This window comes from Agelaius tricolor, unplaced genomic scaffold (assembly GCF_023055355.1).
Source record: "Agelaius tricolor isolate 1412-34295 unplaced genomic scaffold, bAgeTri1.0.p SCAF_3, whole genome shotgun sequence".
Lineage (NCBI taxonomy): Eukaryota > Metazoa > Chordata > Aves > Passeriformes > Icteridae > Agelaius > Agelaius tricolor.
The window spans coordinates 24184584-24202148 of NW_027269263.1; the positions used below are offsets into that span (position 1 = coordinate 24184584).

At 37.6% G+C, this 17565-nt stretch overlaps 1 protein-coding gene across 13 annotated transcripts in view; it reads left to right on the forward strand.

Moving 5' to 3' along the window:
- The window catches only part of ANKS1B (ankyrin repeat and sterile alpha motif domain containing 1B), a 408171-nt gene extending 392362 nt beyond the window's left edge, over positions 1-15809 (forward strand). For 8 of the 13 annotated variants that reach the window (XM_071423212.1, XM_071423207.1, XM_071423208.1 and 5 more), the window contains 4 exons: positions 3256-3342; positions 7904-8041; positions 12577-12744; positions 13882-15809. In XM_071423212.1, the coding sequence (XP_071279313.1) occupies positions 3256-3342; positions 7904-8041; positions 12577-12744; positions 13882-13992 (504 nt within the window). In that variant the 3' untranslated portion in view covers positions 13993-15809. Of the gene's footprint in view, positions 1-3255; positions 3343-7903; positions 8042-12576; positions 12745-13713 lie in introns of all 13 variants that reach the window. The other 5 variants (XM_071423209.1, XM_071423220.1, XM_071423219.1 and 2 more) reach the window with 3 other exon arrangements.
- The last annotated feature ends 1756 nt before the right edge of the window (positions 15810-17565 follow it).

Here is a 17565-nt window from a genome sequence, read left to right on the forward strand (position 1 = left end):
CAGTTCCAGGCTAGTGAGCAGTTGCCCAAAGACAGTGTCCTGTCACTATGATTACTTCTTTGTGAGATGAAATCTAATCCTGCTACTATGGTATGAACATGCCTTGGAGCATGAGACCATATGTCAGCATGCACATGACATCCAACGCCAGCCTTTAGCTGTGGCTCCTATAACTTTGGCTCAAGTCCATATGCTTCCCATAGAGACACCAGATGGACAAGAATATTTTGTCATCTCATTGTGTCCTCATGGAGTTGGTACAGTGGCTAGAATGTGAAAAGCCTGAGGAAAGGGAATACTGACTCCTGTGTCCCACCTTCTTCTCAGATTCTGGGCACAGACATGGGCAGAGATGCCCACTTGGCCTGCACAGAGGTGTGAAATGTCTGACCAAGAAATCTGTGGGACTTCATCTCAGCATCCTAGAATTCAGAGCCAAAGCACCTACAGGGCCTGAGCAAAAGGTATTCATACCGTATCTCTGAATTCATTCTGGCAGACAACTCCTTCATTAAAAAGAAAGGAACAACAAGCAAATAGTGTGAGCTCACCATGACAACGTAAAACTGTTGAAGCCTGGAGACTGCTTGGAAATAATAATTATCTGGTGGACCTCAGTTACTGTATCACTAAGAGTCCAGCCAGGGAATAGAGCTGCATGTTTTTCTTCATGGCACTGTTGTAATAACAAAGGATGTTATTCTACTGCCCAGCTGTTTGTTTCAATGAGAGTACAAGTGCAGAATTGTTACCCCAGATTCTACACTGGACTGCAGCGTAGAGCACCTTCCAGCACAAATCCTGGGGTTTGTATGGTTTGCAAGCTGATGAGGAATAACCTGTGCTCCTTACCAGCTGAGATGGTTTGGCTTAATAAATTACAAATGTCCATCAGTCTCCGATTTGTTTCCTAATTTTCCAGCTGTAATTTAATAGCATCTTGATGAACTGTTTCACTCAGAGACAGTCTTCTGGCAGTTTGCAACCCTGATTAAATACTAGAGGTCAGGTCTGGTCAAGACAAACCCAGGTGAATGTGGAGCAGATGAAGATGATTAAGTTACAAACTAAAGGTCTAGAGGAAAGAGGTAATGAATACAATGTGGCCTGGCCAACAGGATGCTTCACCTTTATGGCAAATACCAGACAATGGGAATTATACTGAAAAACTAAAATATGTGAACTTAGTACCTGTGTTTGTATAGCATGTTGGAAAAAAGGAATTTTGCTGTTAAGAAGGCAATGAAGGTAAATACAATAATCAAAATAGAAAAGAAAGCTCTCTTGTGTGTAGGTGTTGGACTAAATTGAAAGGACAAAAGGCGAATGATTGCTGCCCCACCAAACGATTAAAGTGATATTGTCATATTTGTGACTATTTTGTCTAGTATGAGCATAGATGGGGTTTATTGCTTGTTATTCTGACAGATGTATGTACTGCAGGTTCTGTACAGTCACTGTCATGCTTTCTGTGCATTGAAATTGAATTTTATGAAAAGATGTGTTTAAAGATCTGTTAAAGTGACACACATACACGCACAGGTAGCTGCCTGCTCTACTTTTGGTAGGGATACCACTCCACTAAGTTCAGAGGCATGCAAATCAGATTAGTGTCTTTCTTCAGAATTTGTTAAAATTCTTCAAGAAGTTTTATCATTTAAGCTTTCATTTTTCAAAAGTGGCGAGCATTCTGGGTGAAAGGAATTTTCTATGGGGTAAATTGACACTTGATTGTTGTCTCAAGTCTCAAGTCATTTGATACAGAGAGATCCAACAATCCTCTCTGTTACACAGATGGGTGGGGCTCTCCTTGAAACTTTAATATGAGGTCTTAGCCTGCATGGACACTAATTGCAGAACATAGCTGGATCTGTAGCTTTGAATTTTATGCTGACAGAAATGGAGCCTTGTTTGATTCTGGGAGGATCGAGAGCCAATAAGGAGACAAGATCACAGGGGGGTTTTTTGTTTTAAGTTTCTGTTTATTTTATATGCTCTCTAGTGTTAGCATTGCCTATTTTTTCAAACATATTTTTTAGTTACAGTTTGTGTTTTCAAGGTTCTATCTCTGCTTCTGTGGGCTTTTTTTGAATAATACAAAGCCACCACTGTTACTTTTGTTCAGCTGCTTTAATGATCTTCCTATGTGCCAGTTCTAGACTTCTCAGTGTGTTTACACTCTCCTTCTGTGTGCTGATGTTGCTTCATGTTTACCTGTAACTGTCAATAGTTCATTTCCTCTCAGGAAAATATTTGACTGATCTCTCTGATTGTTTGCAGATAATCCCATAAATAAGCATTTTCTGAATGTTACTATAGAATAGTCTAATGTGTAGAATAGTCTAGTCCATCATTGTTGTCAACCTTAAAAAAATTCAAATCAGTTATAAACTATTATGCCAAATTTGGGAGTTTTGTTTTTTTAGTTTTGAGGTTGTTCTAGTAAATTTTATCCGTAAACCAAAGAACTTTTTTTTTCTGCAGAGAACTTAAATCTGCCCCAAATATTTTCCCAGTCTGTTCAGTGGGAAATATGTTTGCTGTGTGCATCACGCAGAAGGCACACAGAAGTAGACTAGCATAAAAGGAAAAACAATCTTATAGGAGGGCATGAACTGTAGGTAGGAGAACCTGGCACTGAGGGAATGCAGAATAAGCCTCAGTGCTAATTCATGTGTAAAGCAGCTTCCCGTAGCAGCTGCACTGGAAGTGCAGACAGCCAGACTGACAAGATACAGCACTGGGCTGACAGATTGACTGGCAGGCCTGGCGGGCTGCAAGGATACCTCATGGCACAAATACAGCTGCAAAGAAGGGAAAAACAGGGAAATATTTCTAAATAACAACTAATTGCAGCAAAGAAATGGTACTACAAGAGGTATTGTCCTGTTGATTCTTACAGCTGGGAAGGGCAGGAGAAGGGGAGGGAGGCAGCAGTAGATTTATTAGATAGATGTCCTAAACACACATGTTTTGGGAAACACTGGTTGCATGACTGGTCTTTTTAATCCTGGAAAAGTTACTTTATTCTCTTCCCATTGTGATAGAAAAAAAAAGTAGAATTTTTACTACCCTCACAACAAACTTAAAATTATTTTAGTTTTGTAACTACAAGATAGCATAAACCCAGAGCACAACTGGCTGAAGAAAAAGTAAAATATTTATTTAACTTAGGTATTTAATCAGAAGAAGAAAGCACTGTTATTGCAATGCAACACAACTCTAAGAATAATAGTATCTTCGTTTTGATTTCAGAAGTCTACAGAACAAATGAAGAAAGTACCAACTATTGTCCTGTCTGTCTCTTACAAGGGAGTCAAATTTATTGATGCCACAAATAAGGTATGTGCAATTACTGAATATTACCTTTTGTTTCTCACAACTAGGACAAATAGTAATACCTATGAAGGCAGGGCCAGAGAGGGAACAGATTGGCACTTTGTGTTTTCCTTCTCCCTTTTTTTCCTCTCCTTTTTTCCTTTTCCTCTCCTCTCCTTTCTTCTCTTGCCCAAAATGGATGTAATGTAATTGTCATTCTCCAGAAACTCAGTCTGGAGAGCAAGTGAAGTAGCTTTAATGGCTTATTTGGAGAACATTGTGTCCAGCATTCTGCTCTTATATGCAAGCTTATCATAAAAGATGTTCAGCAGAGAGCCTCTGTGGAATCCTTTACCATATTCTTTTCTACACAGTTCCATAAATATGTAGAATATACGTGTGTGTGTGTGTGTGTGTGTGTGTGTGTGTGTATGTTCATTAATATAATTTGATTTTTAAAAAAAGCTGTCTCAATAAAGAATAAAGAAGCAGTTTTATCCAGGGCCGGCCATTCTAAGAATAAGGAACACAAGCCTTGAATGTCCTTTCCAGACATTCCAATACCACTGTTTTCTTGATGCTAGCCATTTAACTACCTGAACTGCAGCAGCTTCTTAATAGTTGCTGTTCCTTTTTTTTTCATCTTCCTATATGGCAGTGCTCCTGAACTTTGTCTCTTACATTTCTAAATACATCCAAATCTTTAAAAAACCTTAACCAAAACCACAAAAGCAGAAGTTAAGAGATCAGAGAACTCAGTGATGGATAGAGCAATGGATTATTGCTTAGCCAAAGTAAAATGTACAAACTCTGTAAAGAGAAGTAAAGTAATGCATTAATTTCTCTTCTTTGTATGTCTAAAATGGCAAGGAAATACAATCCATACTTGTGCTTTTATATGAACAGGAAAGAAATTATATTTTCTGCTATGTGAATAAAACTGACTAAGCAATACAGAAAATAAATCTGACAGCCCAGCTACCTGACCAGGTTAATAATGTATATAGCAGCTTTGTGTTGCTGAACATTCAGACCACACAGTACACCTAACCCAGCATCCTTCAAACTTGCCAAATCAGTTTTTAAGTTTAACTAGAACTGTGTTGTAAGTGGTGGATGGAAGCAGTTTTGTGAACTTCTGCTAGAGTTTGGAAGCCATATTTAGAGTTAGAAGATGGCATAATAGGAAAATTGAGGTGAAATTACTGTTATTTCAAGTCTGGCATGTTTGCCAGAGCAGAGGAACCAGGGATTCCTGTCTGCTCCTTTTTCCTTCCATTGATTCAAAACTGAGCTTCTACAACCCTCATTCCTTTTATGTTCTCTGATGTACAGGGCATAAATCAGGATGTTGTAATGCATTAACTCCAACTTGGATAATACTGATTTCAGCTCTTAAATCTCCTCTGTAGCATAAAGGATGTAACTGCGGTGTCCTTAGGTTTACAAAAAATCCCAGGAGAACAAAAGGAGCTTCTTGTGTCTCTTTGCACAGTGCATAGAGTTTTATGTAAGATGGAAAGCTGAAAGAAGGTTGGCAAATTGCAGTAGTTGACTCTATATATCCCACTGAAACCTTGTAGTGCAACAGATATATTTGATGGAGTTAAATATGCCACAGTCCAATGTTTTCTCTCCAGTTCAGAATTTGCACTGCCTTTCCCTTCTGTAAAAACCAGCTAATAGCCTGCACCTCTCCCAGAAGCATTGTTATCATCCTTGTCCACAGTGTGCTGTTCCCAATTCCTTCAAGACCCAGACAGATTAGCCCTGTATAAGGTGAGAGCCTGTCCAGACCTGTACTGCTTCCATTTGAGCTTAGAGCTGACAGTGCTGGGCACCACTTAGCAAGAAGTGCATCATTTTCAATGACAAAACTAGCTGGCAGTTCTGTGCTTGAAAACTTGGCTCTCATGGCTGCTCATCCTTTTCCTTTATGCCACCTAGCCAAGAATTTGTCCTCCCAGTCGTAGCAGGCAAAGTTTCAGGTGAGGAAGGGGCCCTGACCTCATTCCACGACAGCTCTTTCAGTGGCGCCTCGAAGTTTGGTGTGACACCATTTCTTTGCAAGTGAGGCCAGAAAGAAATTACTGCTTAGGAAAAAGCAGACTCACAGAATTTTCTTGTGGCTCACAGCTCACCCTAACTTCTGGGTGATTTCTGCCAGAAGGGAGATTGGCTGGCATGAGTTAGGCAAGCAAAAGGAAGGCTGCTTAGCAAAAACCTGGTCTCTCCAAGGTATTTCCTTGGCAGAACCAGAACTGACTTTCAGCTTCCCCACTTTTTGAGAAGCACTGGAGGTTTCTCTTGCCAAACTGAAAGACAATTTTTAGAACAACTGTGCAGTGTCAGTCAGTGTCATCTGAGGAATGTACCCAGAACAGGAAGCTGGTTCATAGCCTTCTACTTCCTACAGAATAAGTCCATGGTCTACTGAAATGTGACAGTGTAAAGGCATGCACTGAAAAATGTTCAATTTTGAAAGGAGATCACAGAGGACATCCTAGAGTTGCTAGGAAAAACCTCAATTTCACTACCAATTTCTATATAGAAGATTTCATGTAGGTATACTTTATACTATTCAAAGTAGATTTGATATGTGTATGTTTCTAAAATTCACTTGATTTAAATTTAAAACATGAAAATAATTAATGCAAATCCCTGTGTCACCTAGAAAAAGTTTCAGCATAGCAGAGCTCTGTCCACATATGCTGCATAAATTCAGGTGATTACGTTGTGGCTCATGATTTGGCATAAATACTTCACATATGATTTTAACACCTTCCAAGCTTGAATTCTTTCTGCTTTCTGAACTACAATGTTGCCAACACTACATCAATGACAGTGCATTACAGCTCCCTCTGTGGATATCTAAATCCCTGGTTTTGGTATAATTCTAATTCTCATCAAAATCTTTATTGAGGGTAAAAGTTATCAATTTGAGAACAAAGAAAATAAAATGCTTCAAGTAACTTAAAAAGCAAGCAATTGTTGAGCAGAGATTATACATGTCATTATAAATTGGCATATATTGAAACACAAGTACTGGTTTTGTCATCTTTATGAATAATGCATTAAACAGAAATAATCAAGTATGTTGCAACAATTTAAGAGGATTATTTCTTTTCTTCAGTAAAGTTTCCTTATCTCAGTTTTTCCATAATTTGAAATTTGGTATGCTTTTTATTAGGATTTTTCTTAAGTCATGATTTCTTCAATTAGATATGCTAATACTTCTTTTCATTAACTTGGCACCTATGCGCAAGGGGGAAAGTTGCCACTTAGCAAATGAGAGAAGATATGGCAAAGCATCTGAAGTAACTTAGTTGCATGTATTTAAAAAAAAAAATTTTTAAAAAAGGAAGTTGAGGAAATGAGGTAGGAAGGAAAGGAGAGGGGTGAGGGAAAACCAGGTATGCTCAGAGATTGTTTTAACTTGGACAGATGTCACCATGGCAGCAGCAAGCGGTGGCTGTGTGAGGAACTGGGACACTACAGGTGTCACCTGTTCCATGAGGCAGTAGTGATGTCATGCTGCAGCAGGATATGTCACTGTGGGCTTTTGTGGAAATGCCAGAGCTACAGCCAGCAGGGCTACAATTCAAGAAATCATATAAACTAACCCCTAAGTAAATTCCTATTCAGCAAATCCATCTTCTCTTTAAACAAACCACTTGAAACCTGTCTGCTGCTGAAGGCCTCATCATAAGCCACTCTGCTGTATCTTCTTCTCTGGCTTCATGGTTCCCTTGGCCTGAGCACAGTAATTATATATCAGCAGTTTATGTAATGAGTATTCATCATTTTCTCCAAAGCTTTAAGACAGCTTTTTTTATTCCATTGGACAGACATGTCCCCCCTCTCTCCCAGTAGTGTACTATAGCTTACATTGGCTGTTGCAAGTAGTGTGGCTTGGTGCATGAACAGTTTCATTTTCCCACATCTCTCCTACAGGATGCTGCTGTCAGTAAGTGGAGATAAGCTGTAGTTACCATTTTAGTAATCAGAATCCTTTAAATTTCTCACAGTTTCAATTGTAAGGGGTGTTTGGTGGGGTTTTTTTCCTCCTGAAGAACTATAACTAAAATTTGTCAAATAGTGTGTGCAAAAACCTGGCCATTGAGCTTGCTGGGTTTCAGCAGATTCCTGTCTGTCAGTAGACTGAAACAGTGTCCCATTTTGATCTTTATACAAAAGCCCAGAACTTCATAAGATGCTGGTATAGTGCTTTGAAATTGTATCTATTAATACAATTTCGAAGCACTATATATCAGCATCTTATGAAGTTATGTCCCGTGTGCCAGGAAAGATGTCTCTGTCAAAGGAACCTGAATAAATTGCAAAGCAGAAGTGGTCTCATAGGGAAGAGTCTAGAATATAATGGTTTCCTACCAGACAATTGGCAATTGGAGAGGGTCAAAATTCCACATACCTGTGTAAGATGTCACATAGGGTATATTAAGTCTCTTCTTATTAGGACATTTCTGAAATACTTTGGTACAGTAGATCAATGCAAATGTGAATCTAAACCTGCACTTTTTAAAATGTAATTCTTAAATTGATTGAAAATATCTTTTTTAAACAGAATATTATTGCTGAACATGAAATCCGTAACATTTCCTGTGCTGCACAAGACCCCGAAGACCTTTCTACGTTTGCGTACATCACTAAAGACTTGAAGACCAACCACCACTACTGCCACGTATTCACTGCATTTGATGTGGTCAGTTGATAGAAGATGCTTCATTTAATAGTTCTTTCTATTCATAATACTTACTTAGCTCTGTTACAACAGTTTCATGATGTATTCATGGTGATTAATAGAAGGCATCATTAATTTACCCCAGGAAAAGATCAGTGTGGGATAGCAAAGGGACATTTCTGGAGTAGAGCAAAGATTTTCTTTGATATCTCATTTCCCAGTGGAAATAAGTCACCTCTGTCACCTCAGCCATTAACTGTAAACTTAGTGAGTAGCTTTTCATGCAAGTCTGGGCATGTAATTCTCATAACCTAAGCTACAATCCTAAGGCTTCCAAAAGTTTGTAACAAGTATGTTTGGTCAGCCATTCTGAAATCTCAGTACACACCAAAAGATTGCCTTTATTTTGAAAGTAGCAAATTAATTATTTAATTCTTATTTCCTTGTTCTGCAATTCTTGCCTACATATCTCAAAATATTACTTCAGCAAAAGTCCTTTTAACTCCTATTATATTGATGGAAAATTAGTCATTTCTTCCTATACTTGTATTTTTCAGGTGGGGACACACAAACTATTATGGTTTCAAGAAATCACAAACACATACCAAATAATCAGTTATGCAGTTTTCAGCTAAATTTGGTGAACTAAGTTCACCAAATTTATAGTCCAAAACTTTCAAGGAAACTTACTCTTTGAGTTGTGCACAAGAGAAATTTAAGGCGCTATTAAAACTTCAAACTCATTCAAGAAAAAATATTTTAATAGAGTATAATGTGCATGAATTCTTGAAACATGCTTATATGAATATAAATAAGTTAAATCAAAAGAACAGGGTACCTTGAACTGCAGCTTTTTATTTGGAACTGGGAAAATAGCAATAATGTGTGGGAGAATTTAAATAACAAGATGTACAGGTAGGTTAAAGGAATTCTAGCATATTGGTTGAGTGCTTTTGTTATTTAAATTCTCTGCTGACATTTTAGTATCCACAGGGAGTAGGAAAACTTTGAAATTGTGTTAAAAATAGATAGAAAATGATCAACAAGATGCTACATTATATAGGTTTTAGTGATGTGTGAACAACTGAAATTAGACTGATTGAATGTGAGGTTATTATTTCTCCTGGTCTATTTAAGTTCTACTTAATGGTTTTGAAGTACTGCAGTTTCATTTATAGGTTTAGTAATCAAGCAGAAATATGGACTCAGGTATTGCAGATGAAATTCATCTCCTTTTTTGGAAAGGGAAGAAAAGTGATCCAGGAATAATTACATTTTGCCCACTTCCTGTACTTTAGGAGGAACATTTAATATCCCAAGCACTTTAAATGGCTATTTTAAGCAATATGGAAACTTTACTGTCTTAAGTTAGTTTTCTCCTGCAACCTAATCCTCAGCTGGGTGTTACCTACTCAAATATCTTTTTGTGTTGGTTTTTTTTTTCCCCTCAGTAGCTAGCATTTTTGATGCAAGTATGAGCTCTCTAAAACCTAGCTAGATGCATAAAAACTATGCTAGATGCAGCTATAAGTGCAAGCACAGTGTGAATTAAATTTTCTATTTAAAGCCTAATGTTAAACTGATTGTCCCATTTGCTAATAGAAACAATTCACCCCATTTGCCAATGGGTAGAAGTACAATCATTTTAAGATAATTAAGGTTTAAAATGGTAGAAATCCACAATAAGATGTAAGGCATTTTAAACCATATATGTTTTGGTAATACAATATATGCAATGTTATGAAAAAAAATCACTCTCTTGGGTTCTTCAGTTTCTCAGGAAATGTGGGCAAGAATAAATTATTTATAGGTAGGGAAGTATTTTGGTGTAGTGACATGCAACCACAAGCATTACTGATACTATTTAGGAGTAACTGTACATTTAACTTTAACTCAGAGTTCAAATTCTACAATCAAAATTGCAGAAAGATGAGACATTATTAAAGAATATTGAAGAGGAAAAGGGTTGAGGGAAGAAGAGGATTCATTATTTGGGAAATTCCTCAAACCAAGTTTATTTACTTATGGGGTTTTTCCCAGATAACTTTTTAAAAATTTCACAAGGTACAGTTTTAAAGCCCTCCTTGCCTCCATTTGCAGACTTCCCTTTGTCAAGGCTCTACCACAGTATACAACGTATGAAATTTATGTACAAGTTATGGCTCACTTTGCATTTCAAATATTGAACAGAACAGTGGATGTTCTATTTTATTTGCTATATTTCAAATATTTATTAACCAGAGAAGCAGTTACATGCTTCTTATGGTTTTCAGGTCCCAGGCAGTCCTGCTTTTTTAATTTTACAGACAACAAAGGAAAACAGATAATAGTGGCTTTATACAAGATGCAGAACTTAAACTAAATTATGGCTCAGTCTGGCAAACTTTCAGTCTGTCTCTGGTCCTATCTCCCGAATTTTCAGGCTTGTCTCAGTGATCTTTTTGTGTGCCAAGCTGGGTGGTGTATTTTCTCAGTCCTACTAGTACTGCAGCCTGCATATTCTGCAACAAGCCATTCCTACACCTTGTCCTGCTGATGTATTCCTCAGTAATATTAATAATATCCACTGCAGACAATCCCATCATATAGTACACTCTCTTACTGTCACAACAGCTGATTCTAAAGGCATCTCTTTTTAGAATAATATTCTTATTCCTCTTAAATTACGCTCCATTAGAAATTATATTATCCTCTACATTTTTAACAACTATACTCTGTTGATCTTAATTCCTTGGCCAGCATTCTGCTAAAAGGCAGAGCACTTTATAACAGGCTCTTTAGTTTTCCTTTTATTATTCCACTGGCAAACTGCAGCCTCAGTGTTTTTCAATTCTGGACAGTTTCCCTTGAAGTTAAAGGGGAGATAATTTGGAGACTACAGCAATCAAATCAGGCATTTTTATTTGGGAAGCTATAAAATTTTGGCTGGCATGCTGTTGTGACTGTAGTTGTAACAGCAGAGAGCAAGTCCCAGTGCAGGAGTATAATTGTTTTCTGTCTGACCTAACACAGAGCAGAACTGGCACCTTTATAAGAAGCTCTTATAATGAGCAAAATATGCTGAATTTAGCCTGTATTATATCAGTATACATGAGTGATAAAAAAGGAATGGAAATTCTTCAGGGAAATTAAACTGTAAGGCATGAAATACAATGCTTGTCCATTTAACTTTGCTTTAATGATTGAAGGGGCTGAAAATAGTGTAATTCCTAGTGAATTGCATTGCTTTGTAACTTATGCAAACTTAACAGTTAGACTTAACTAGTAAAGACATAACTCATTTTGAAAAAGCATCAGGGAATTTTAAGGGATCGCCTAGGTTCAAAAAATGCAGAATTGCTTCCTACTATAGACTATGGAGATTGAGGAAGGAGAGAGTAACATCTGAATCATATCAAAGATTTATGAATTATTCCAAGGAGACTGTAGGACATCATATGGAGGCAAGCCAACAGGCTTGCCTTTGCTCTGCAGGGGTTCTAAAGATTATTGCAGAGTTAGTAGCCCAGAAATTTTAAGCTCTAGTAGGAGCCTAAAAATAGGCTCCAGTAGGAGCCTGAAAATAAATATACAAAAACAAACCCACAAACTTGAAGAAAAATTACCATAGGACTTCAGTTGCCATTTAGAGTAAGGTCAAATTTGAAACTCCCAGTTGCTTTTTCATTGATGTATAACTGTACTGAAAAGATATTTATATCAACCCCTCTGATACCTCATTCATGCTTTATAAATATTTCAACAAGTTTTCTTCACCATATTTGAAGATTTAAAATATTCCACCTATAACACTGAACAGGTTTTAGGCATAATAGCCTAACTTTTTTGGTTATGCCCAGTAACCTCCCTTCCCCTTGCTAACAGGAGTGTTGTTACACAACAGTTTGAGCTCAGTTTTACTTCTAGAAAACAAGCCCATGAGAAAGTTTCCCCGGGCCTTGCAGCACACACTTGAAGCAGTGCGCTGACTGCGCGCACAGCTGCCTCGACCGCATCTGTCACTCGGAGTACGCACTTCCAGCCTTGGCTCTCTGTCCCTTTGAAAGCGTCACACCCAGGCTGCAGCTCTTCTGTGCTGCTTGGTGAGCACAGAGCATGCCAAGGCATGTGCCCAGGGAAGCAGCCAGTCAGGCTGCTGGCTCTGGAGGAGGAAGGGTCAGCACAGGAGTTCTGAAATAGAGCGAGGCCGAATGTCACATTGCAGCAGGGCAAGAGGGGCTGGATCCCGAGAACAGAGACATGGGATGAGTTGGGAAGGTGGGAAGGTTAATGTACTTGTTCTAAAAAGAGATGGCAACACACTCACCCACTCATGTTTTCATGTTTAGTAAGACGTTTTCAAGGGGTTTAGAAGTAATTACTTTCAATACAATAAATTACTTTTAGATCATTTTTAATCAATGAGAAATCAAATGACAGATGTAAACATCACAGAGACTGAGGAGCCTATTACCAGCCTGATTTTAATTATTTGCATTGCAAATCACTACCCTACTTCATGTATCTGACAATAATTCAACCTCACCTCATTTTTAACTGTTTCTGTTTTGTTCCAGAATTTAGCTTATGAAATCATTCTTACACTAGGACAAGCATTTGAGGTGGCCTATCAGCTTGCACTACAGGCACGAAAAGGGGGTCATTCTTCAACCCTCCCCGAAAGCTTTGAAAACAAACCCTCTAAACCTATTCCCAAACCACGCGTTAGTATTCGGAAGTCAGTGGTAAGTAGAAGGTAGTAATGCATGCAAACAAATCCAAAATTCAGCTATACAGTTAAGAGTTTATATACTAGAAGCTGTACAAATAAAATTACTTCTTGAGTCAGAAATGCTCCATCATGCCACCTCTGCTCATCAGCTGGCAGGGTTGTGTCACCACAACACTGGCAGCCATTTCAAATAACTGCTTATTTCAGATTTCTCCAGATTAAGATGTTGCTTGGTTAGTCTTGTGTCTTATAGCAATTACTGAACTTTAATTAGTTCAGTTTAATCAATGCATACCTCTCAAACTCTGCAGTTTCATGGACTTTCTTAATCTATCACCTAACTTGTTTCGTATACAATCACGGCATATGTATCCTAATCAATTCACAAATCCAAATCAATTAACAGTTATCCTGTCAGACCAAGCAACTTCTTTTCTTACCCTTTTCTTTTTTCTTTTGTTTTTGGTTTGTTTTTTTTTTTTTCTGGTCTGGGATTCAATATTCGTTTTCAGTATTAATCACAGACTCCTAAGAAACAAAGCTCATTGAAGCATACGTATTGATTGCCATAAAAGTGCCCTCCTGAAGTGCAGAGATGACAGAAATATTCTTTTACAGTAGACCTTTTTAAAAAATTATGAAAACTATTATAAATTAAGTGAGAACACAGGCACAGGGTGATTTGGGAGGGAAAGGAGAAAAATGACCGCACACTGTATCATAATCACTGACTGACGATAACGTGAGAACTGTACTCTATGACACTTAATTATTGGGTGAGGGGAAGGGAGGGGGGGAAATGTATGACTGTACACTTTGTCATCCATTGCCACAGAATCTTCCTCCATAAAACTTTAAGTAGAAACATTTCCTGATGCCATCGTCTGTCTCATTAGCGAACAGACTTCTCAGGATGAAGTGTGGCTTTAATGAACTATGATACCCTATAGCTTGGGGGTAAACACAGCTCTGATCTCAACAGGAAGAAGAAGGCAGCCATGAGTACATGGGAGTGTAGACACCACCATACTTGCTGCTGTACGACTTTGTCAATTCGGGATTTGCCCTGTTAGTTTAAAGAAAAACCCTCTGCTCAAGCTGCCGTGCACGGAGATGGTAACCCGTCTGTATGTTTGCATTTGTCTTAAAGCAGATAGATCCATCCGAACAAAAGACTCTTGCGAATCTACCCTGGATTGTTGAACCTGGACAAGAGGCCAAAAGAGGCATTAATACCAAGTATGAAACTACAATTTTCTGATACAAAACTGTCCCCCTGTTCCTTGTTGTGCCTTGCACGCCAAGCAGTCACAGCACAGCCTTTCCTTTATGGCAACGTTTCAATCCAGCAGAGAGGAAGACTGCACTGTATGAGTGGCCTTGTAACTAACAAAAAAGGCTGACAGTCATTTCTGGTGATGTTCTTCTTCCTGCAGCACTGACTGAAGAATGATTCTATATGAAGACTTTTAAAATTAAAGTCCACAAGAGGAGTGAGAAACCTTATTTTTCGTGCAGTTCTCCCTTGTGACTCTGCCACAGTGCTTTCTTTGATTTCTTGTTTTAGAATTCTACTTTTTAAAGGAAAAAAAAAACCAAAATGTCTCTAAACTAATACTAATGCTGCCTACGAGTAGAGTATTTGATTGGGTTTTTTATTTAAATCTTGGCAGTTTTTAATTGAAATAGAACCAGAATTAATAAATAGATTATTTGTGAAACCACTGAATTCATTAATAATTACTGTGTTGAATAAAGAATTCATTAAAGTGACAAGAAATTAGGCACCCTGATTTCTGTGTGCACTGATTTTATATGTAATCATTGATGTCCTTTGATCCTCTACAGAAATAAGAACCTCTTGCATTGTAGCAAAGGATCAGAGTTTTATGAATGGTTAGAAAAAGGTATTAATAATGCACAGAAAACATTTATTAGATATTTTTATGGAAGAGAAGTACTATAGGAAAACATATGACTATTTATGGAAGGAAGCCAGATTAATTATGAGAAATATTGTTTATTTTAAAGTTAAGTAAATGACTGCTATTGCAGCATTATGAAAATTATAAGAGTTGTAGCATCAGTGCACTGGATGTTCTGTGTGATCAGTCTGGAATGAAAGTGGAATGGTCATTCTACTACACCTACATATAGTTTATGCAGTTCAACATTGCTATAGCCATGAATTCTGATAGTATTTTTAAAAAAATAATCTCAGTGGTTCTAAAAAAAGTCAAAACCATGGATTTTGCTATCAAGATTTCTGTCACAGAAAGCTTGTTTGGAAGAGTGTTGATAAAATTCTACTGCAAAACATTTTCTAAATAAAAACAGCAAGAAAAAGAAAAAAATTCCAAAGTAATAAAAATGTTTTCATGAAACAAAATGATTAAGCATTTGCTTAATATTTGGTTAAATGAGATTTACTTACTTTTTCTTTAAAGTGTTTTAATTTTTTTAATGTCTGTGGAGTATTTGTATAATACCATGATGTATATTTATGTAGAACTGAAATTATAACAGTAAAAATATCATTATAGGAGAAAAATGACATTTTAACGTATATTGTTCTTTCCAGTCAAATTGTGAATCATTTTGAAGTTCATTATAGAGATATTGATAAATTGTGTGGTTGTCTTAATGTTTTTTTAATTATTATTTCATATCCAGCTGAGGTTTTTCAGTTAGAATCATCAGTTGGTATATTCCAAAAAATGGATAATTGAACTTGGTTTAAAACTGATAACTGTATATGGTTTAGTTAAACCTAATCATAGCGCTGAGTGATGACATCCTTTTAATACAGTATTCAATTTACTTGAACAAAATAGTTCCTTGTACATATTTTTGCTTATTCACTGTTGATATGTACTTAGTCAACTGACGGTAAAAAAAAAGAAATAACACTAAAAATATGGTACCAAAAGGAAAATTGTATAGGAGAACAGTAAATAGTAGCCTCACTGCAACAAATACTTATGTAAATATGCTTGGGCTTCCAGTTATAAATTTTGTAATTTTGTCATTTATTTATATCCTATAAAAGCACACAAAATAAAAGGAAGTTGTACAGTCCCAGCTTTGTGTATCATTTTGTCATTGCTAAGGGGAATCAGGGGCCTGATGCAAAGGATACTAAATCAGTGAAAGATCCCCACCCTGTTTCACTGATTTCACTGGGCTTTGGATCTAGTACCAAGGAAACCTAGGAATTGCTGTGGAGAGAATTTTGGTTTGCAATACAGATTTTGTTTACAGATGGTAAAAACATCACACTTTGAAGTCCTCAATTAACTGGTTCTTCCATGCTCTACTCAACTGCTGACTTCCCATATTTAATCACACCCTGTAAAGATTTGTGCAGGAGTTATGTTAAAACACATTCACTTGAGGCACATAAAGTACAAATGGGCCAGCTTTCCAGGGTATTAAAACTGGGGCACCTCTTATGCAGCTGAGTGACCCCTAAAATTAAAGGATGAGACAGGAGCTGCAGCAAAACTCTGAGCAGATGTAAAGGAAAGGTGTGAAACAACAGGAAGAACTGCCACCTTGCAGGAAGAATTTGATCTAGGTTCATCAAAGAGATGTCAGGCAGGTAAGGTGGCACAGGAAGCAGCTGAACTCATTTGGGGGAGATAATTGGGGCAAGAGGGACTGACGATAACTAGCAGGACTGATGAAAGATGAGACAGATGAAAGATGAGACAGATGAAAGACTGGTAGTGCAGAGAATTGAGTGTGAAGGTTTTGGGACACAGGCAGTGAACAACTGAAGCCCCCACAGCAGGCAGATTTAAACTGGAAGGAAAGATAATTATTAACACACATCAGGCACTTCTGTATTTGCAGAAACCTGGGATTTTTAGAAGGAAACATATCTGTCTACTCACCAATTCTAGTGTAAGCCAGTTGGAGAGAAGTCCATGGGGTCTCCTTAGCAGGGGACAGTGGTTCAGCACTCCTTTCTTCAGATCCAAAAGGACTTTACAAACTTGCACTAATTCAAAGGAGATACCACTTGGTCTTTTGTCTTTTTTGGTTAAGATGACTTGTCATTTCAGTTCCTGGTATTCTGGAAGTGCATAGGCATTAAGGGGATAATGGTCAGTCTTAAGAGTGAAGGCAGGGAAAAACCAGAGACCTCTATAAGATCAGAAAGTCAGGAAAATTGCTGTTCTTGACCTCTAGGGTAAAAGGGAAGCAGAGGCAGGTCAGGGAGGGCATATGAAAAAGCTGGAGCATTTGGATGCTGGAAAACCAATAGTTAATTCCAATGGCTGACTTAGAGTGGGAAGGTGGAGAACAGGCAAAAGAAGAGAGCTGATACAGAAGTAGATTGCATTTGACATGAGAAGGTAAGCAAATTGAAATCCAAATGAGATGTGGGTGACAAAGGGTCTTGAGAATTATGTGAGTAGTGAGGTCTCTAATATGCTGTGAATGGGTGTTTTGTGTTGCTCAAAGAATCACTGGCAAAGGTATTGGCTAAAGCAGGTTTAATAAAAACATGAAAGTGCAATGAAGTTTATTTGTCAACTACGTAGTTGAAGCACACAGAGAAAAATTGGACTAAAACCTAAAATCAATCAAACTCAAAGGAGGATGGGGATAGGAAAAAGTTAAGGATGGAAAAGCGTAAGGATAAAAGGGAATGAGGGGGACCCTCCTGCTGAGCCACAAAGTTCAGAGTTGATGTGTTTGCCAGACCTGATTAATGGCTTAGGCCTCAAGTTTTTAACAGCATTTTACTGACAGCCTAATTTAAACAAGTTAAGTTTCTTTAGAAATTACAATGAGCACAACAGTAATACACAGGCCTACCTTACGT